At 40.7% G+C, this 21929-nt stretch overlaps 1 protein-coding gene across 4 annotated transcripts in view; it reads left to right on the forward strand.

Moving 5' to 3' along the window:
* Window positions 1-20814, forward strand: part of csnk1g2b (casein kinase 1, gamma 2b) — a 33517-nt gene extending 12703 nt beyond the window's left edge. The window contains exons 3-12 of one of the 4 annotated variants that reach the window (XM_084011896.1): window positions 5035-5104; window positions 11854-12002; window positions 12241-12475; window positions 13010-13095; window positions 14971-15055; window positions 15154-15302; window positions 15873-15956; window positions 17285-17386; window positions 18758-18864; window positions 19238-20814. In XM_084011896.1, coding sequence (XP_083868022.1) covers window positions 5035-5104; window positions 11854-12002; window positions 12241-12475; window positions 13010-13095; window positions 14971-15055; window positions 15154-15302; window positions 15873-15956; window positions 17285-17386; window positions 18758-18864; window positions 19238-19292 — 1122 coding nt within the window. In that variant the 3' untranslated portion in view covers window positions 19293-20814. The remainder of the gene's footprint in view (window positions 1-5034; window positions 5105-11853; window positions 12003-12240; window positions 12476-13009; window positions 13096-14970; window positions 15056-15153; window positions 15303-15872; window positions 15957-17284; window positions 17387-18757; window positions 18865-19237) is intronic. The other 3 variants (XM_084011897.1, XM_084011898.1, XM_084011899.1) reach the window with 3 other exon arrangements.
* The last annotated feature ends 1115 nt before the right edge of the window (window positions 20815-21929 follow it).

The following is a 21929-nucleotide window of genomic DNA, read 5'->3' on the forward strand; positions in this document are numbered from 1 at the left end:
AAATGGTTATTTACGAGTTACATGATGTCATTGCAGCTGTCTTTTCTTTTTCTTTTTTTTTACTATACCATGCTGTTTTAAAAAGCATTATATTGTTCATGGGGTCAAAGGGCAGTCTCTTTTTCGATTTCACCACTACATGTCATCATGGGTCTAGTAAGGTAGATGTGTGAAATCAATCATTTTAGAATATTGTCATATTGGTACTATATGATTACTATTACTAATAGTAATATTTAAATTAACAATTTATTAGACTTGACTGGATGGCTGCTACTAACTATTATTTTTGTTATTAATAATTTTTTCTTGATTAATCAATTCATTGTTCGGGCTATAAAATATCAGAACATAGTGAAAAAAGTCCAAGTTAATTGATTTAAATTGCTTGCATTATCCACCCAACAGTCTAAAACCAAAAGGTTTGTACCAGAGCTGGTACCAGAAAATTTAACATTTGAAAAAAAAAAAAAAAAAAATCTCTTTTTGACTGTAGTTGAAGATGTTGAACATCCCAAATAAAAAGACGGAAATCCGTAGCATAATTCTTGTGATTCTGTCTTCAGCCGCAAGATGAGTAATTCTGATCGCAGTGATAGACGGAACTAACGTGAATGTTTGTGTGAGAATATACTTGATATTAATGTGTACATGGTGTGTTGCACATGCGCAAAGTGTTATGGAATAATTTTGACTGCTTTGTTCTCATCGGTCAGTGATAATACCACAGTTGTTGAAATCTTTGTTCCTTTTTCACTTTGAATGCACATTTAAAGTTTAGAGAAGATACTTGATGTGCGTGTAAGTGCTTAGGCTGTGGTTTACTGTGGTAACATATTGGTTATGTGCAGCTGCCTTTTTATGTTATTCTGGTTGGGTCTCTCATTAATAGTTTTCCTTTTCTTCTTCACTGGTGGTGATTATTCCATCCAGTGACTGAGGTCAATTCTGATCTTTCTCAGCTGTGTTAGAGCAGAGATCAGATTTAGCCCAGATGACATCATATGCAGAGTTGGTTAATCCCAGGAAAGGGGACTTTGTGTGGTGCTGATGGCTTGCTCCATCCAAACAAGTCTACGGAGGCTACCACAGGTCAAAAATACAGAAACCACCACCTAATCCGTCATGACATAATCATATATTCATACAAGCTTCAAGTATTTTACTCTAAGAGGGATCCTTGAAATGGCATGTAGCATTTCATCTCACACCCATCCCCAGGATGTTGTAATTACAGGAGTTGATCCCACTAGAGCAGTATTTGCTGGTAGTGTTTATATCGAAAAAATCGGTAAGCTTTTTAGCTGTGAGCAGCAGTTAGTGTGAGTCAGTTACCACTATTTATGTACTCGTGTCCACCGTCCCAGCAATCATCGTCGTGATTTGACTGAGAAGCCAGCCAATGAGGGCGGCTAAAGAAATGATGGTTGTTGCGGTCCTACATTATTACATGTGAGCTTGTGTGTCTACAGGCTCAAACATATGAGTATGGGATAAAAATGCCAGAAACTACAGTTCTTGTAGTTTGTAGGCTGATTTGAGTTTGATACAAAGTGTACAAACAGTTACAATTTCATAGACGAACACAAATCAACAATGCAACCAAAACTTCTAACATGTAGGCTCACAAAAAAGCTTGTTGTTACACAATCACAGTTTGTAGTAAACACGACAAAGAATATTTATCTGATGCACAGAATTGTGATACTAATTTCATTTAAATAATATTATATCATACTAATATGTATGTAAGATATGTAGTTGATGAGAAAATCAATCTACAACAATATCAGCCACCTCACAATGTCTGTGGCACACAAGAGAGTTTTGTTTTGTTAATTCTGTTTTGTTTTGTTCCAGCCCTAGTTGCTAGTGTCCTGGGATTACCTGATAAAAGTTCCCTAAACTGAAAAAGCTAGAGGAATTGTTTCAATCCAGCTGAATTTTGCAGCAGCATCTTGGAAATTCTCATGAAGCTGGAATTTAAATGTTCTTAGATTTAAAACATGTCTGTTGCTAGTCATGCAGAGGCAATTTTGGTTTCAGATAAATTGCACGCAGATGCACATAAAACACACACACAAACAGCTGCATCTGAGGTGGAGAGGTTACTGTAGCAGCTGATTAGACAGGGAAGGGCCCTTCTGTCCTGCAGGTTAGCTGCCCTGGACACAGGCCAGCACACTTGACAAAAAGCTACTCTCTGCGTGATGCTGCGCAGGTTGACCAAAACTTAAATTCCAGTTAAGTATTACATTGAAGATGAAGATAAATGTCGCATCACTAAATTTGCTCTCTGCAGAGATACTTTATTGATCCCTTGAGGGAAATACTGTAAAATGTACATTAATGAATAATAATTTATACTTAAAGATAGCAATACCTAATGAGATGAGGTGAAGGGTATTGATGACAGTTTTTACACCCCCATACATTACCTTTTACAAAAGTGTCTGACCCAATCTGTACAGAGAACAGTTCAAAGATGATATGATATGGACCTGTAAAACAAAATTGTTATATCTATGGAAAGATGTTACATCAGACATTTGCAGCTTGGCCCTGGTCATTTGCACAGCCATAGCTTAGCCCATCTGCTAGGAATAGAGATGACTCTTAAGTACGTAAAGCTGCCATAAGCCTCTGTTTCCTATTGTAAGCTGTTTTAAAGGGTCCTGTGGTTTGGTGCCATCTGCTTTGAGTCATTATTTATATATTTTATACTTTCTTTCTGTCTCCTGGCTGGCATGGCCCAACTTGTGCGAGACGTGCTCCTTGTCTGTGTTCATGTGGGAGGTGAATGACGCTACAGCAGTTCCCTGCCCGGCCTCTCCCGACTAGTCACGTGTTTTCCTCCCACAGGCCTCCACTCCTCTGGCCTCATGTCTTTCACTCTCATTTTCTAGCCTCTGGCATGCACAGTAGCTGCTTATTTCTCTGCTGATTTTCCTTGTTGGCATCATGTTGGAGCAGGGTGCAGAAATCTGCTCTTTCCCCCAACAGATATTAGAAAAACGTGGATGTAGTCTCTGTGAGTTTGCATATTTTGGCGTCATATGGTGACAGGTGAATGCATCTGTTCTTTAATTGATTGTAGGGAAACAAATCTTAAGTCACATCCATTATTTTAATTACATGTTTTGGTAAAAAATATTTTTAAAAATGTATCCACCCATGTCTAACGTTGACACCTGTGTATGACTGCTTTTTAATTATTATTATTTTTACCAAAACCAAACTGTAGAACACATAATTCCTGCAGTGTTGACCAGATTTTTATGCAGTTCGCAAGATCTAATTATACCCCATTGTTTTATGATTTCTCTCTTCATTATTTCACCTTTTGTCAGTGTTTCAGAGTCACTACTTGCAGGACTAAAATATGTAAAGTTTATTTAAGATAAACATAATTGATTCCACCTTTAATGTACCTGAACCTCGTTGATACTGTCTGAGTACACTGTACTGTCCGAGGAGCCACATTTCTGAGTGACTCCTCAGTAAATGCAAGTATTGTGAAGTGTTGAGATAATAAATACATTTAAAAAAAAATAAAAAAAATAAAAAAATAAACAGCACATCACAGCAAAAAACAAAAAACAAAACAGAATAACGAGACCAAGATGCACAAAGTCTAAGGCTGCATCACCACATGGACATATTTGGAGTTATAACTGTGAAAGCACCATGCAGTCAAAAGTGATAAATAAAATGATAACAATTCTAATGCAACTTTTGAGACCAGTTCTATTCAGCTATTGAAATGAATCAGATATTGTTCTGTCGAAGGCAGGTTGAGACAAAATTGTGGAATATCTAAGAAACCCTTTAAAAAATGTTCATAGTCTCTCTATGGGGGATATTTTGGCACACGGTAAAGCAAAGATTGTTTACCAGTAAACCACGTCCCATAGGAGTGAGGCCATCACAAAAGGATGAAAAGAAGTCCCTTGTTGTGTTGAACAAGGCTCATACTCTGTGTGTGCACTCCTACGTGTTAAGAGGGCACCAGAATAGAAATTGCTTCTGATTTAATAAAGGCCTAATGGAGTGAATGTGGGAGCTTAACAGCTTTTAGTTCATATCATTTAAAATAGAAGTGCTTTGGAATTAGATGCTCATGGGAAACAACTTTTAAGATATAATCTCACTTCAAGCACCTCTTGAGAAGTTGCGAAGCTAAATACATTTGAAGACATTTTCATAAGTGTGTATGTAGTATATTAATGACCTACAACAGAGATGAACCTTATGTGTGGTTGTTTAATATTGGATTGTATTCTATCAAATTTGACAAACAGGATAATATACATCCTTGGACCAATGTAAAGCTAGTATGGTTGGCAGTGTGTGTGAAAGTGGGGACTGCTGCTGAGCACAAAGGCTTTAGCACAGCTATTGAAGATTAAGTAAAGGAATTAAGTTGTGTTTGTTCTATCCTCTTCACATTTGTGTATAATGCCATTGTCATCATAGGAGTGGGGTTAATCAGATTACATTTTAGGTTGTAAAGCTGGAGCTGGCGATATAATGAACAGTATGTCCCAGTGGGCTGATTATCGGCCATGTCATCACAAAAGCCTCCCGTTCACCAGCTGGAAATGCTCTTTATCCTCTCACATCCCACGGGTCTAACCTGAGACTAGATTTAATGTATATTAGGCAATGAGCTAAGAACAACATTGTACTGTAAATATTTAAGTTAAATCGCAGGCTGAGGTAATCCTGTTAATATGTATGCAAGGTTATCCCTCACAAACTATTTTATTGTGCTTTTATGGTGTTGTAGTGAATCCATAATTTTGCTTTATTGTTTGAAAGTCATGCAAGGATTGAGGTTAATTTACAAATAGTCTTTTGATATATATAAAAATATATACATAAAATACACAGTGCTCTGTTTTCCCTTTTTTCCCACGGGGTTAAGTGAGCCAAACGTCCAACATTGTAGATTAAAAAAATAAATAAAATACAGATTAGTGATCTATGTAATTCAACACTCACCTGTCTTTTTTTTCCTCTGTTCTCTTTCAGGAACCTATAAAGTCCAGGGCGCCGCAGCTCCATTTGGAGTATAGATTTTACAAACAATTGGGAAATTCAGGTAAGAAAAGTGCATTCTGTAGATTATTAGTATCTGATAGACGGCGCAATATTGATGAGTTTAATCTGAATGGGCCTTTTCACACTAGATGGGAAACGGACACCAAGACTATCATGTACAGGTGGATAAACATACAAATAACTTCCACTCATACGTTTTCAGGTTACTTTTGTGTTTTGTGAGCCATTAATGAAGACAATGTAATTATTATACCAATGTGGTTTTTTGATTAATTTTCAAATGTGGATGTGTAACATTGGGGATGCACAAGAACAACTCCAACATCTTCCATTCTACTTCAGGCTAAATTTCACAATGTGTCACTTTTCACATCTCTGGGAGCCAATGGTTGCTATGATAGCCTGCTTCCTCTTTTCTTATCCCAGCTCAACAGCACCCTGAGACTTTCCTCACCTACAACACTGCCCAGAACATGTTTATGTGCTTGATGCATAGCTGAGGCTCCAGGGAAACAGCTCTTTTGATCTCGCTAGTCATTTGGATACAGAGGGTGAGAGAGAAAGCAGTCAGATGCTCGGGAGGGACTGGGACTGGATTTTCTTCACAGCCTGCCTGTTTGTGTTTGGAAAGGCTCACCGGTCACGGTTTTGCAAGATGTGTTGATTTGGTTGGTCTTTGATTCAGACAACACATGTCCCCATTACCTAGGGGACATGGGGGGAGACTGACCACCGCTCAGTGTAGTATGGACAGAGACGTCGATGTGTAGTCGGAGCTGACCAGCCATGAGAAGCTAATTTCAGACTCGATAAGTTCCTCCGTTTGAAACAGAGTCTGGTGGAGCCTTGACAGTCACTACTAGTAGCACATGTATGGTCCTTTGAGAGAGTTACCATGTGGGTACAAGTGTTTACTGGACTAGCAACTCTACTGTGAGTGAGAGTGTCGATAGGTCATTCCATGCTTTTTATTGCAGTTAACGTCACTGTTGGTAGGCCCTGAATAACCTTTTTAAGCTCTTAATATAGCACTGTTGTCGGTGGGCCAGTTGTGTTGTGTTCGCTGCCCCTGCAGAGGAGAAAGTTTTGTTCATCTGCACTGTCATGTCTCTGCCCAGGCTTGCTAATGCTAGCACAACCAGCAGCTCGAGTCATATATATATGCATAGGTGTGTATGTCATTCTAAGACTATTACAAGGTGCCTGCCTCATAGTAATGATCCTTCCCCGTCTGACAAATGTGTTGGTCTAATTTAGTGACACGTGCCAGCTTCCTGGCTCCTTATGCCAGAGCAAAAGCCCTCCACTGTTGATAGGGAGGTGGGGCATTAGGGCAGTCCTTGACTATTTATAGATGGCCTTCTACAAGTAGTCAGGCCATTATAGTGTGTCTGTGGATAGCTTCCCTAGCCACAGTATCATCTGCCGGCCTGATTGACAATGTGATGCCTGCAGATTTCAGGGAAAACTCCAACACGCATTAAAACAGGGATCAGACTTTACTTTATGGAAATGTCTTGTTTTAATCCGTCATTCTGACATTGAGTGAGCAAATCTTACACAATGCATGCCCACACATACATAAACTCAACAGTAAAGTGAGTTTAGTGTTCTCTGATTGTGGTTTATGGTGCAGATAAATGGAAGCAGAGTCGGCCAATCGATCAGCAATCAGGGGTTCTATTTGAAGGACTTTCCTCTGCTCTGTGTGGGTGAGTGAGTGAGTGAAGATAAAGTTGCTCAGTAGTGAATGTTAGGCTACAATGAGCTTTCCCGCCACATTTTGAAGGGTTATATCCGTCCAGTTTTAATGGAATGTTTTTTTTTAAATTTCTTTTATTAAGTGTGAAACGTTTTTACCCCGAATTAAGGAAGTTAAAAATGTGTACAGAAATATGTGAGTAGAATAATGACATAATAATAATAATAATAATAATAATAATAATAAGACTGGAAATCAAGGACATAGCCGATGATGAATCAGAAATTCCCTGTCACCGTTTCAGACTTTCACCACTCACATGATCCTTTGGAGAGGAGACAGAGTATTAACTCGCCAAAATAAAGCCCTTTGAATTTAAAAAAATAAATAAATAAATGAATCGACAATGCATTCGGCTCAAAATGGAGCTATAATATTGCCATGGTGATTAAGCAGAGAGGTCCTGTCACCAGCTGATTAATGGCCATTCCATGATGATATGACAGAAAGGCGCACTTGACTGTGTAGCATGGGAGGAGTCAAGGCGATAGATTAAATCTACTTATGTTGTCAACTTTGCTAAATGGGGACATGTGACCCTGCACAACCCAAGAGCCTCAAATATGTCACAGCGTGGACAACTCAGCGCTTAACACCTAGGAGGTGCTTATCTGCACGCTGTTAATTCTCTCTTGTCCTGAACAGGTACCGATTGGGAGATCTGCCTCCCAGTTCACATATTTGAGTGAAACTGACAATAGACCTGGATTTAAGTTTGCTAGTAGCAGCAGCACAAGTAAAATGTACTGGTGATGGTAAAGCAAGTCTTTTGCTAGTCAGCCTGAGAGTTTGTGGCTTCTTAAATCACTTAACCACTGTTGTCAGGGGAATGGCTGCAGAGAGGTTGTGCAGTTTGTATGGAGCAGCTGTCATTTAACTGTATTTCACAGGCCAATTTAGCTCATGCAATCATGGCTACACAGCACAAACTGGATGAGATAGATGGACCACAGCATAGCAACAGAACAAATATCAAGAAGCAATTAATTGAAAAGAAATGTAATTTTTTTTACAGTTGTTTACACATTGCTAACATTTTAAAATAAATTATTGACTTATAAAAAATAAAATTAGTATTGCAGTTTTATTTCCCCCCACTAATTATTGAGCCCTATGGCGTTTCGAGGGTTTTTTATGCTTATGTTGCATTTATAGCTTCAGGCTGAGCCTGTGCAAGCCTTTGCAAGTGCTGATCACATTTCAGCCTTGTGAGAACATCTCCAGAGCACTGGGCCTAATGGAAGTCGCTTCTTCTTCTGCCTCTTCTTCCGTGCACTCGACTCCATAATCTAAATCTTTAATACGCATTCCCTGTCCTCTCCTTCTGTCTTTTCCATCCCTCTTGTCTTTGGCCCTTAACTCTGACATTTCATTGTAGGGCAACAATGTCTTCAGCTGCCATGATGCGGCCTCCTCTCTCTGTTTTGCTGAGAATGATACAATCTTCAGCTGCCATGATGCAGCCTCCTCACTCTGTTTTGCTGAGAAGGATACAATCTTCAGCTGCCATGATGCAGCCTCCTCTCTCTGTATTGCCTGAGAAGGATACAATAGGTCACAATGTCTCAAATTGGCAAGACAACCTGGGTCAAAGCACTGCTGGCATCGGCTTCCAAAGAAGCCAGAGCATTATCCATAGTGCTGTTGGATGCATTGTTAATATGACTATATATAATAGAATAGACATTTATCACCACAGAACTGATTCAATTTGCTTATAGTTTGGCAGGCATGCTTCATAATTCTGATGGTTTTGAAGTGCTCGCGATTATGTCTTGTTGTTGATCACATCTCACAGTCTTACCTATTCTATTTTGCACAGCTATTGTTGGCAAGTTATAACACAATATAAAATGTAGCCAGTAGTCACACCCCAATGTGTTCTGGGCCTTTTCCACCAGCTACTTGAAGATAGGTGCCTACAGCTGCTGTTAACACCAATCTTTGCTCCCATCCACCAGCACAAGACTATAATATAGTGGGTGTGTGTTTTTCCTGTTGTGAGGACTATGTTTTCAATGCCCTCTAGATTTGGGCCACGGCCATTGAGTCAGCCCTCCCAGTGATCTCTTGTCACTGCCTCATCTGTCATGGTCTTCATTACCAGGAAAATCATAGAGACTAAAGGGCAGACAGGTGTGTGTGTGTGTGTCAGAGTGTGTGTATGTGTGTGTGACAGAGTGTATGTGACAGCAGGTGTGTCAGTTTACATCCGTGAATGCGCATGTGTCCTGTTGTCCCGGTGGATTGATGTGTGGTTAAATCTGGTAAACAGACTGTAAACTCTCCGTCCGCTGACTAGCAGTTGACTCGTTACAAACTGAATACTTCCAATTCTTCCTTATTTATCTCTGTCACATTTTTCGGACAGACAAGTTCAGTACAAATGTGCCTGCCCTTTTCTCTCAATCGCTTTCCCATTTTTTAATCTGTATCTTGATCTTATTGACCCTCTTTATCTGTGTGTGTCACGGTCTCAGTGTTGCTATGGTTTCTCATGGTTGTTGAGCTTTCAGGGAGACCGTTCACATGTAGATACTCGATGTTTGGGCACCACAATCCCAACTTGACAATTGACTTCTGACAATGGATCGGAAGTCAATGGATTCTCAGGCAAAAATTAGGTGAAAAATGCCTCTGAAATGTCAATACAAGAGAGGGCTGAGCGATAAAGGACTGTTTTTTGTGTCTACGTGGCATTACTCATCTATTTTCCAGTGAGTTGTTGCATGTTATTTAAGAATGTTGATGAAATACGATGCTGTTTCCTCACAAGCTTCAGCAGGTCACTTTGTTGTGACAAAGCTGTTTGTCTGTAGCAGGCAGACATTAGGAAACAGCAGCTTTAGGCCACTGTTAGACGGCTTGTAAAAAAAATAAAAAATAAAATACTGTCATGTTGTTCGTATTGTTCCATCAAAAAGACACACTGTAGTGTTTTGCCGCCAGGCCAAAAAAAAAATCAATATGCCAAAAAATAAGCCACCTATCAATAATCACTTACAACGCGAGTCAACCTGCTTCGTTGCCTAGTAACGACGCTAGTACCGCTGCTGAGAGTGCAGGCATATATTCTGGGATGTTTAAGGTTTGTTAGTTAACCAACTATGGCGCCGCCGAAGAAAAGAAAAAATATCACGGGTGACAGACAACTTTTTTTAAATAAAATATTGCGATTGACAAATGCGATCATATTTGTGTATCTAAAGTAGATAGATGAAAACAAACACACACACACAGAGCAATGTAAAAAAAAAAGAAGTGTACAAACTTCTTGGTTAGAGAAACATGGCGTATTAATTTTATGAGGTTATACCCATGATGACAAAAATAGCTCTGAATGAACAACAGCTGAGCAGAAGCGCTTGTCGACCGTCGCTGAGAAATACACGTCTGATCTGAACAGGGGGGCAGCGAATCACGCACGATTTTCGTGGGCGGGCCGCTTTGCTGCGCTTCCCCTGTCCGACGGTTGACGCCGGTCTGACTGCCGACCCCTGTCCGACGGTTGACGGTTGAGCAAAAAAAAAAATACAGCTAAACAGAACATCTGGCTGGGGTCCCGAATGGCTTAATAACTACAGCCCTTGGTTGTATCACACTCCCCATGCTAAGTTTACAATTTGTTGTTTAGCTTATTTTTGTTCTGCTTGAGGAGCTTCTCTCTCTCTTTTTTTTTTGGGGTAAGCAATAAGGATGAAAATAACAGTCAAAAGGCTAGTTTTCCCAGGCATTGTCAAATGTATGTAACTAACTTTTTTTTTTTTTAATTATAACTAATAGAATCTCAATTATGTGTATAGATGCCGTCAGCATAAGCAGCCCGTGAAAACAGACCTCAGGAACAGGCTGCATGGGGAGCACTTGGGGGCCTGCGTGACAGTTTCTATCAGTGGTCCCCCTGTGGCCAAGTTCCCCTACGACAAGGCCTTGGTGAAGTTCTTCACAAAACCTAGAAAAATCAAGTGCAGCAGAGAACGATGCACACTGTGTGGTTGAAGTGCCAATGTAGCATGTTCCATTTTTACTGTATGCAATAACTGCACCTTAATACGTCACTCTATCCTTGTGATCTTGAACACACTCTGGTTGAACAAAAATTTGAATGCAAATATAATAATTGCATAATTGCAGACTGCTTGCTGTACCACTTAATCCAACTGCACCAATACACCATCCCACGCGTCTCGTCTGTTTAGGGTTTTTTTCGGTGGGTACCACAGGGCCTGAAAAAAATTCTAGGGGAAACACTGGATGTGCATGAAGATGTAACTGCCACGATGATCCATCCACATTCTTCAGAAGTCGTAGAGATTACCACAACATGGGTGTGGCGGTTTCTAGTAGCAGTCTATTTACAGTTGTTGACAGTGTGTTGCTTACCATCATTGGTGTTTCTTTTAGACCCCTTTCCCTTAAGCCCAATCCCACTGTTTCACAGCTGTTTCTGACAAACCTGTTGAGGGAAGCCCACTAAAGTGTAGTTTGTCATTGCTGCGTCTGTGGAGAGTCTCCGCCCACACTTTCTTGTCAACAAACCAACGTGATGATGAAAATCAGCGCAAGAGGCACTTTTCTCTGCACTTCAATGTCTCTCTACATATTGCACTAGCATTGTACAATGGGGCAATACGTTGAAATTTTTAAGTTTTGAATCCTGTACATGATAATGCCAATGAAATATTTGTTTTATATTGGTTTGACTCAGAGATGACAGAAGAAACGGGAGCTTGGAAAACGCAAAAAGAAAAACGGTGCACTGACATCAGCAGTTTATTTTACCATGTCAATACTATAGTAAAACATTGCATTGTTGTACACTCAACTTAGTTGTTAAAATTAAAGGTCTCTGCACCCCATGGCTCATTGGTGTTTTTGTCCACACAAAAAAACCGTGTCAGGCAAGAAGAATAAAAGTGGTCATTAAAGAGAATGTTATTCTGTAAGATGTATGAATAGTTGTACTGTGATCATTAAATTGGTAGACAAAAGCCCACTCACTTTTGTGCGTGTTTGTGTCTCCACAGAGGGAATCCCTCAGGTGTATTACTTTGGACCTTGCGGGAAATACAACGCCATGGTGCTGGAGCTGCTTGGGCCCAGTTTAGAGGACCTGTTTGACCTCTGTGACCGCACCTTCTCCCTCAAGACCGTCCTCATGATAGCCATACAGCTGGTAAGACCTGGAGCAGGAGTGCAGCAGGCGCGGGCTATATTTAGATGAGCTAGCTTTTGTGATTTCAGGCTGTACAGAAAATACAGGGCAACTTACATACACACAGTAAAGGCTAAGGTGCTCTGTGCAAAGCACTGCAACATCCAATAATACTTTCTCTTTGTGTTTAACAACTACCAGGATAATTGAGTGATTTTTGAATTTCCGCTGACTAATCATGACCTGTTTGCTTGTCTAGATAACACGGATGGAGTATGTCCACACTAAGAGTCTGATATACAGAGACGTGAAGCCAGAGAACTTCCTGGTGGGGCGGCCGGGAAGCAAGAGGCAGCACACCATCCACATCATTGACTTTGGTCTGGCCAAAGAGTACATAGACCCCGAGACCAAAAAACACATCCCCTACCGGGAGCACAAGAGTCTGACTGGGACAGCACGCTACATGAGCATCAACACACACTTGGGAAAGGGTAAGAATGTTTCAGGGCTGTGGTTTGATAAGCCTTTTAGATTTGCATAGACAGGTTTGCTCGCATTTCCATTCAGTTGAATGGAGATAACCTAATGGTTAGGTGTACAAATCAAACACCAACATGCACACAGCATTGTAAACAAATGCCTTAAACAGTTATTTGTTTAACCATTTGAAGAACCATCTGTTTTTACTCTTTGACTTGGTGGTCAACCGTGTGCCACTGGGAGTCAACAGTCTGCGTGTTTCAAGCCACTTCAGGAAGAGATTTAACTAATTAGTTCTTCCCTTCTCCTTGTCATAGTGCTCATCAGTGAGCAAACAACCTGCAGACTGTTGGCTCTCCATGGCACAGGATTGGCCCCTCTCTGGCTAAATCGTGGCTTTTTATACTGTACATGGTGTATCTGAACTCCTGAATAATTACGTTATATTTCCCACTGCTCAGTAGTTTCCTAACCTTGCCATCTGGTGATGAAATGAATTTATTTCTGAAAGATCCTAATTTTCCGTCCTGTTCTGTCTCTTTCAGAGCAAAGCAGAAGGGACGATTTGGAAGCGTTGGGTCACATGTTCATGTACTTCCTCCGAGGTAGCCTTCCCTGGCAGGGCCTAAAGGTACTGTAGCGTATTGACATGATTTACATCAGACTCCTGTAGTCCTCTTAATGCTTAGCATAGACGTGTACCTTTTAATGCCACATTCGTTAATGCAGTATCTATTCCATACCTCTCACCCACATGACCTTGGGGTCAGAGAGCCTGGTGTTTACAACATCATCCTCTCACACTGTTGACATGTTCATTTCACCCCCACTAATGAATGTTTGTTGAACCTGAAAGATTACTGTCTCGCTCAAACACAGAAACTCTTCAGACCTCTGTGATTGTTTTATTTGTTGTTGGTTAATACAAACTTCAAACCCCCTTTCACTTTACTTTTTCACAAAAACAAATAAACTGGACACGCACTGCACTGCTACATCCATGGCTGTCATATTACTGCTGACTTCTTACTCACTGTCACACACTTGCTAACATTACGTTGGGCTTGCAATACAGTAGCGGAACCGCTGACAGGTTTTGGCAGGCTGACATACAGCTGACAACATCACAGCTAAATGAAGTGATGTGGTGGAGACTTGATGGGAACTGTCTGTTTACTCGCATACTGCAGCTGGCGAGAAGTGATGCATTTCTCATGTTTGTGGTCAGGTTATTGTTGCAGCTGGGTGGCTTATGAGGCTCAACTGATGAGAGGTTATCATCACATAACCTTAGAGGTGTTGGAGTTATATCAGAGTTGTTTTATGAGTAGGAGTACAGTATCGGACCCATTACTGGTATCAGTATCTATTTCTCGTATAGATGACAGAGCAGAGGCGACATGAATCAAAGTGGTATTCTCTGTATCAAGTCTTTTGTTTTCTTTATTGGGACACTGTGGAGTTCTTATTTATGGGTTTTGTCCCCCCATAGTTTGCGCAAACCTTCAAAAAAAATCTCTTGTTGATTATCCTCTTCTCCTCACATCACATCCAGGAATGTTCTTGACAGTTGCAGACAAGTCTTTGGAGACTGCCTTTTTCCCCTTGGAGGGCCTGTGTTTGGTTATAATAGCATTTCTGATACAGTTGTCTTGTCTTGTCGAAAAATAACAGGAAATAACAAGTGGCTTTTCTAAGCATTAGAATCATCATTCATTGGCTAATTGAAGTCATGTGGGCACTGACAAATGTATTTATCATTATAGTTTTCACTGATTTGAAGGGTGCCGATACCAGTTTCTATAGTTTTTGTTATTTTTTTCATTTGCTGTTCTGTACCAAACAGTGTGAGTGTCTATAGACCAACGTTGTTTCACTAGACCTTTTTCCCCAGGAGATATTCTACATTCATGGGTGCCAATAATAGTGACCAGAACTGAAAGTGCACACAACCAAATCTATACAGTGTGTGATTATAAAAATGAAGACTCTGCCCCTGTAGATGATCGCATTTGCATAGGTGTTGCTACATGAGCAGTCTTGCTTTGTATTTGAGCGGTTCACTGAGAACGCACTAAGAAACCAAGGTGTGATGAGAGGTGGCAAGAGGGCAGGTTATAGATGCAGAGATTCTGGGCTTTTTGCAGTCATAAAAATGAAAGGTGTACAAAAGATGATGAGAAACGACACTTCTTCTGAACATTTGCTATGTAGGAGGAAGCTCATGGTAGATGAATGTGGGGGATGTATGAATGTGGGGGATGTCAGTGGCTCGGGCCAGAACAAGTTCTCACCAACACCCAACATGACAGTTGGCATTGAAATACAATGAAGGAGTAGAGTGACCAGATGGACTGTTACAGTATACAACCCAGGGTCATTGTTGTGTAGAACAGCGGGTTAGAATAAGAATGATCATCAGACTGCTGATGAGCGGAAGATGTTTTTCTGTTTTGACAAATTCTGGTTGTACATGTAACATGTATTTTTCCTGCCTCCTTTCTAGGCGGACACTTTGAAGGAGAGGTATCAGAAAATTGGAGACACCAAACGAGCAACTCCCATTGAAGTGCTTTGTGAAAGCTTCCCCGGTCAGTAGAACCAACCACCATCCTCCTATTTACCTTGTTATTTAAATTCCTCTGCATTCAACCAGATTTGAATTTAACGATGTTCTCATTTGCAACAGAAGAGATGGCCACCTACCTGCGCTACGTGAGGAGGCTGGACTTCTTTGAGAAGCCTGATTATGACTACTTGAGGAAGCTCTTCACTGATCTGTTCGACAGGAACGGCTACGTCTTTGACTATGAATATGACTGGGTCGGCAAATCACTTGTGAGTGCCTCTTACCAAATCCACCCATCCTCCCCCTCCTTTCTAAAATGCTTGGATTGGACCGTCGAGTCTGAAGGACTCGGGGTTCAATTTTTTGTCATTGGACAACAGGATTGCACAATGAAATTCAGTTTAATATACATAAGCAACGACTTTTCCATCTTTTTTTGCTGCGTGCTGCGTGCTGCGTGCAACGTCTTTTTTATTGTTAATTTGTCCATGCCGGTCAGTGACCCTGACCAGTTCACACTGGGCTATTGGCCACATTTTAAAAATAGCAACAACCAAACAAAAAAAATGAATCTGAGCAGTAAATCAGAATTTGCCATGGTGTGAACTTGTAGTGTGAACGTAGCGTATGGACACATGGCAACGGTGGAAACGTGCAGAAGCGGCTCATCATTGCTAGTTGCTTTATTGCTCTCACTTGCTCTTGAAATGTTTTTTTCAAACCTTGTGATGTAAAAATGCTGCAGTTATAGGTGCTAAATATGTATATATACATCTATACAACACCATAGTTTGTCTCTGTATTCTGTTTAAATTGTCTTTATTTGTTCCTACCTGCAGCCCACACCGATAGGCCCGATCCCCAGTGACACGCCCCTGCAGCCGAGCAGCAGAGACAAAGCACAACAGCAGACCAAAAACCAGGTGAGGTCATCAGCAGTTAAACACTACAAGCACCACACCCACCCACCTACCTACCAACCAACTGACTGACCAGCCAGCCATCCAGCCAACCCTGTCATTCAAGTTCCTCCAGCCTTCTCTGGTTACGTATCCAAGTGTAATCAACTTCCTGGAGAAAATGGCTCTTCAGTTCCACTTCTCCTTCGTTCCTGTTCCTGTCTACAGTCTGACTGCTCTGCAGTGACGTCATCGTTCCTCAAAGTCTCTGTCGGACAACAAGACGTGTACAAAAAAAAAAAAAGGATCTTATACCAGTAAAGGACATGCAATTTCATGAGGCGGGCTCTCCTGCTTCTGCAGTAAAAATAAAATGCACCGTTTACGGCTTCAATGTATTCCTCACACCTTGCCACTCTAAGCTCCAGTCATTGCATGCATGAGTTGAAAATGCAAATTGCATTGTTCATACCAGTAATGACAAGCGATATGCTTAGTGTGTGACAAAGTGTTTTTATTTTCTTCCTTTTATTGGCATGCTATCCGAGCCTTGTTTTCTCTGGTTGTTAAGTAGAGGTATGGTAAATCAGGAGCTTAGCAGGAAAATGATTCTGAAATCCTTCAAATCAATCGTGTTTTTCTCCTTGAGAAGTCTGGCTCATTGTTTCCTATGAAGCCAGGCGGGGAGTGTTTTCGAGTTTATGATTGACTTATTACAATGGACTCTCACCCCTTTTTACTGCCGTCCATTGACCGTGATTGGTTTGGCAACAACTTGCCACCTTTTTGAAGCTTGCAAAGCCCCACCTCCAGTTTCATGCATGTTGCTCATGACTGTAAAAACCTGTAACATTCTGGTTAAAACAGTCCGCAGCATAAAGAGGAGTTAGGTCTGCAAATGAAACCACAATGTTTATAAAAAATAAAATAAAAATGACTCTAAATGAAAAACTGTTAACCAAATCCCCAGTAATATAGATAATTGGCCATGTTTATTGAATATGCAGTGGTAGTTGAAGTGATCAAGGCTGTTTTCTTTTAATCCTGCATGACTTTGTTAGTGTGTTGATCTGTGCTTTGCATAAAGTTTTGCTTCCCTCTTCTCCCTTATTAACATAGTTTGTCTTAACAAGCCTGCTTCTGCTTGGGAGATGTCTTCTATAATTTTTTTGTTTTTGTTTTCATTCACTCCCCCTCCTCCTTGTCCCTCCTCCCTCCACACCCCTCCCCCGACCCCCGACCCCCTCCCTCCACATCACCTCACCTCAACCCCCTCACCCGTCGACCTCCCCTTCCTCCTTCTCACCACTTCACCACCACCTGCCTCTACCCTTTTTGCTCTTTGCGTCAAGTCACCTGAGCCCAAAGGAAGTGAGTCTCAACCCACTCCAGTGACCAATAAGGAGACTCTGGGGTCGCACCTCACAGCTGAGCAGCTAGGGGGCTCTGTTCAGGTACTGCTGCTGCTACTGCTACTACTACTACTGCTGCTGCTACTGCTAGTGCTAGTGCTGCTGCTGCTGCTGCTGCTCTGGTGGCTAATGCATGAAGCCACATAATTCTGTCTGTCTGACCCCCTCTCACTGTTCCCACTCTGCCTGACTGTCAGGTGCTCTTTCTTGACTCATTGTGTGTATGCATCATTGTTTGAATCCCTGTGTGTCGAGGCTTCGCCTGTTCCGCTTGCTCTCGCTGCTTCATTGGCCTCATCGGCTGTGTAGGCAGCCCACAGGAAGGGCCACGCAAAGATGACATCCAATAGAAAATGTCACACAAACCCCATAAAATACAGATTCTGAAGTCATTTGAAAACACAAACTACTAGTGAAATCAAACGCAGCACAGTAGGGTTTTGTTTTTCAGTTAACCATCAAATATGGTAGTGCAATATAAAATATAAATTAAAATCGTTTTGCTGTTTTCCATTTATTTATCATGTCAAAAGGCCAAATGAATATAATTTTAAATCAGAGGTTTCTGTAGTATATGTGATACAAATATGCCACCTAGTGTTGGCTCATAGAATTACAACTTTTAAGGACTGGTTCCTTTTACAAATCTGCCTGTTCAAATGCTCATGTGTACATTTGTAAATGGAAACCGGTTAGATCAAGGTAGTCTTTTTTGCACGGGATTTCTTCTTACCGTTTCCATAGACACAGTGTCTGTGTTGAGCTGCAAACGGGGAATTCTGTACTAATAATAATTTAACTGTAACTACAATTGTAACTAACTAAAACTTTTGAAACCACATTCTGGCTTTATTTTTTAATTAATTTATTTATTTATTTCGGGCATGTCAGTTAAATCATCATCATCACACATCTTTGTTCAATAATACAATGCACATGGCCGAAAGGGAAAGCAGGAGAAGCCAGGGCTTATCTAGTCCCGCCCCCATTACCCCCAGGATAAAATCTTCATCATAATATTTTCTTTTTTGCATTTTTCATTTGACATTACATTTTCTTTTACTACTAAACTAGCTTTAGTTGAAAATTGGAACGTGTATTTACAAAGACTGAGGACTCCATCTCGAACATTAGAAAAGAACCGCTTAATGGGAGCGCCGAGTACAGCAAGCAAAATGTCCATGTGGAGCCTGATTTTCATTTTTAAACATGACAGAAATGTGAACATAACCTTTAAACTAAAATGTCTTTAGTTGGGTCATTGCGGGTTACATGCAAAACTGCTCTCCTTGTCTCAGGGGGAAGATACGTAGAGAGGATGTATGTTATTGTTGATCTCCACCCTGCAGTCATTAGCCATAAGTGTATCATGTGTGTGTGTGAGCAGTCTGGTGTCCTTTTGTACTCGTGCAGGTGATGAGCTCAACGAATGGCGAGCTGAACACTGATGATCCCACAGCCGGACACTCCAACGCTCCCATAACCGCTCCCACTGAGGTTGAAGTGGCTGACGAAACCAAGTAGGAAACAGCTGTTAGAAGACAGCGCTGCCAGCAGTAGGGCTGGGGGCTGATAGTATTGAATCTGTCCAAATCCAGTGTTAAACTGGAAGCCAAGTTGAGACATTTTTATATAGCCTTATTAAGTTATGTAGGTAATGTGAGAACACCTTTGCATGCATTATCGGTCTTTGTCAGCGGTTTTCTACATCGCTCTTTGCTCATGAAGTGAATTTTGATGGGAGGAAAGTGAATCCGGAAACCAATATCCAAATTTGAGCTAGGAATTTAAAGCCAAAGCCCTACAAGCAGCGTGTTTTATTAATGTACCAATATCTCATTTGTACAGATGTGCCTCTAAATGTATTTTTATTGTTCCTGTGTTTTGCTGCAGGTGCTGTTGTTTCTTCAAAAGGAGAAAGAGGAAAGCCCTCCAGAGGCACAAGTGAAAGAAAAGACCGGAGAGAACTTGAAACATTGTGGTCACTGTCAAGTTTTAAATGGAAGCAACTACACAGACCCCTTATCCCTTATCTCTTTCCAGCTTTCCCCCTCGCCTCTTTATCCCTCTCACCTTATTCCTACCGTCACTCTGTACCCCCCCTCCCCCCCTCCTCCCCCAATCGCGCTCTCTCTTTCTTGTTCTCGCAGTCCCCGGCTTCTGGCGAGTTAAAGGAACGTTGAAGTCCTACCGACTCCACAACAGACTCTTGATTCCTTTTATCAACGAAAAATAAACGTACCTGCATTACAACGTGAGAGGGGCTTGAGACAAAGTAAAAAAGCTGTAACAAACTCGAATACTGTGGCGTGAATATGAAAAAAAAAAAGATCCAGTTTTCACACGGCTGTGTATTCTAGATTCCATAAGAATGCGTGTTGTTCCAACAGTCAGCTGTTAATCAGGGGAACCGTTCGAGTGGTTCAAGTGAAAGAAATCTGCTCCCTTTTTTTATTTTATTTTTTCCTTTTCTTCCTTTGGTGTGCGTTTTGGGATCAAGGTAAAGAGGAAAAGGTGAACTATGCTGATGTTAGATCTGAGCGACACAGGAAGCATTTCATCTATAATACAGAATTTGGAGGTTTTTAATGTTTTTTTCTTTCTTTTCTTTTTTTTTTTGTAATCGAATCCTCAGTTTTCAAAATCAAAGCCCTGCATTGGAAACTTATTTTTATGTTGTAGTGTTCTGAAGTTCAATTCTTTCCCTCACTCTGGTTTTCTTTTTGTCTGTCATCGTGGACTTTGTAGCACAGTCACTGGCCTCAGGTACTGTGGAAGATTGAGAGAAACGGATATTAAGCTCTCTTATTATTATTGCACTTTTGGAGGGAAAAAAAAGACAACAATTACAGTGGAAACCTTTAGGTTTGAAATTAACAGTTAAGAAAACAACCTAATAAAGACTGATCTAGGAAGAGTCCTTCAAAACGCTTATATCTGAGTTATGGCAGAAAAATGTTGTCGATTTACATGAAGAAGAAGAAAAAAAGAGATGTGTTTGAATTTTATTTCTTACATCAAAATAATTTACCAGGAAATCATAGTTTGTGCCTTTCTAAGTAAAATGTTTAAAGCTCAAGTGTCCCGCAATGACATTTTATCTAATCTGTCCCAAATACTCACTGGATTACTCTGTCTGTGTGCGTGCGTGTGCACGTGTGTGTGTGTGTGTGTGTGTTTGCAAATGTGGAGGTTTTTTCGTAAGTGAACGTGTTTAATGAATGTGTGCACATCACTTGCTCTAACATGTATACATCCCTTCATCTGCTGTGACAATCGACACATCTGTACAGTGTTGTTTCGTTTGGAGATGTCAGGTGTGTGTGTCTGTGTGTGTGTGTGTGTGTGTGTGAGATCCATCGTTTCATTTTGTCAGGTCACAGACAGACACGCAGCTCAATTAGCTTCATAATGTTCATCTTGTCTCTGAAGTTAATAGGCTGCGGTTTCTGAGCCTGAAGACAAAGAGACCTTCCAAAAAAAAAAAAAAAAAAAGTCTGAACTGAACTGAAAAAAAGAAAACCGGTTGCCCTTCTTTGAGTTCCTTGCTGCTGCTAACAACTTCCGTGAAGGGCTGCAACTAATTGTATTCATTATTAATTAATCTGCTGACTATTTTTATTTTCTTGATAAATGATTTGGACTCAAACCATCAGAAAACTGAAACATAACCGTTATATTATCCTTGGCTTTTATGTGTGTTCTTTATTTCTTGGCCAAGATGAGATGTCAGGCTTGTTGCTCCCAATGTGTTCAGGATTGTGTAACCCCCCCCCCCCCCCCCCCCTCTTAAGTTTCTAGCTAATCAGAGATTTCAACTTTTATTGCCTTAAATGACTTAAAGAAGTAATCCAGCGATTTTTAATATTGTGAGGCATTTTAAAAAAAGAAAAGTGGTCTTCATCGGAGGGGCAGGAGACGAGATATCCTGATGGGTCCAAAAACACTGGATTCTCTTTCCCACAATGCAACTGGATAGTCTCTGTCATCATCCTTTAAACCTCACATGCCCAGTTAGTTATGCAGGCCTTCTTAAAGGTGAACATCATTCTGACATCATCACGTTTATTTCTCTAGAAACCTCCCATAACTGAACTTGTGTCCCGTTTAAGAATGCCACGTGAACTTTTAACAGCACTGTGATGTGAAGGATGACCACCATAACTTGTTTGGGTTATTTTCCACTTGAAGCTTACAGAAAGGAAATATTACAAATGAAATCATCCATACAGATGGACTGAACAGAGGCCAGTTGAGATGCTCATTTACAGAGGTCATGTCACTTCAGTGTCCATATTAACACGATTCACCCAAACACAAGTGCAATGGGCTAAATATGATATGAAGACATTTTGCTCGTGCTAATGTGGTCCGTTTTTTTTTTTTTTTTTCGTGTCTACGAACCCAATTGATTTTACTGATGAAGGATAGATGTATTTGTTTGTAGAGCAGGATCTGGAGGACTGAAGTGGGTTCCTGCTGTATTCCTCGCCATGTGAAGAACACGAGGAGGAGTAACCAATTGTTTTTAACTCAAAGAGTGTTAAAAAAAAAAAAAAAAAAAAAGTCTCCCGCAACCAAGGCT

This window comes from Eutrigla gurnardus (assembly GCF_963514095.1).
Source record: "Eutrigla gurnardus genome assembly, chromosome: 6".
NCBI classification, from domain to species: Eukaryota; Metazoa; Chordata; class Actinopteri; order Perciformes; family Triglidae; genus Eutrigla; species Eutrigla gurnardus.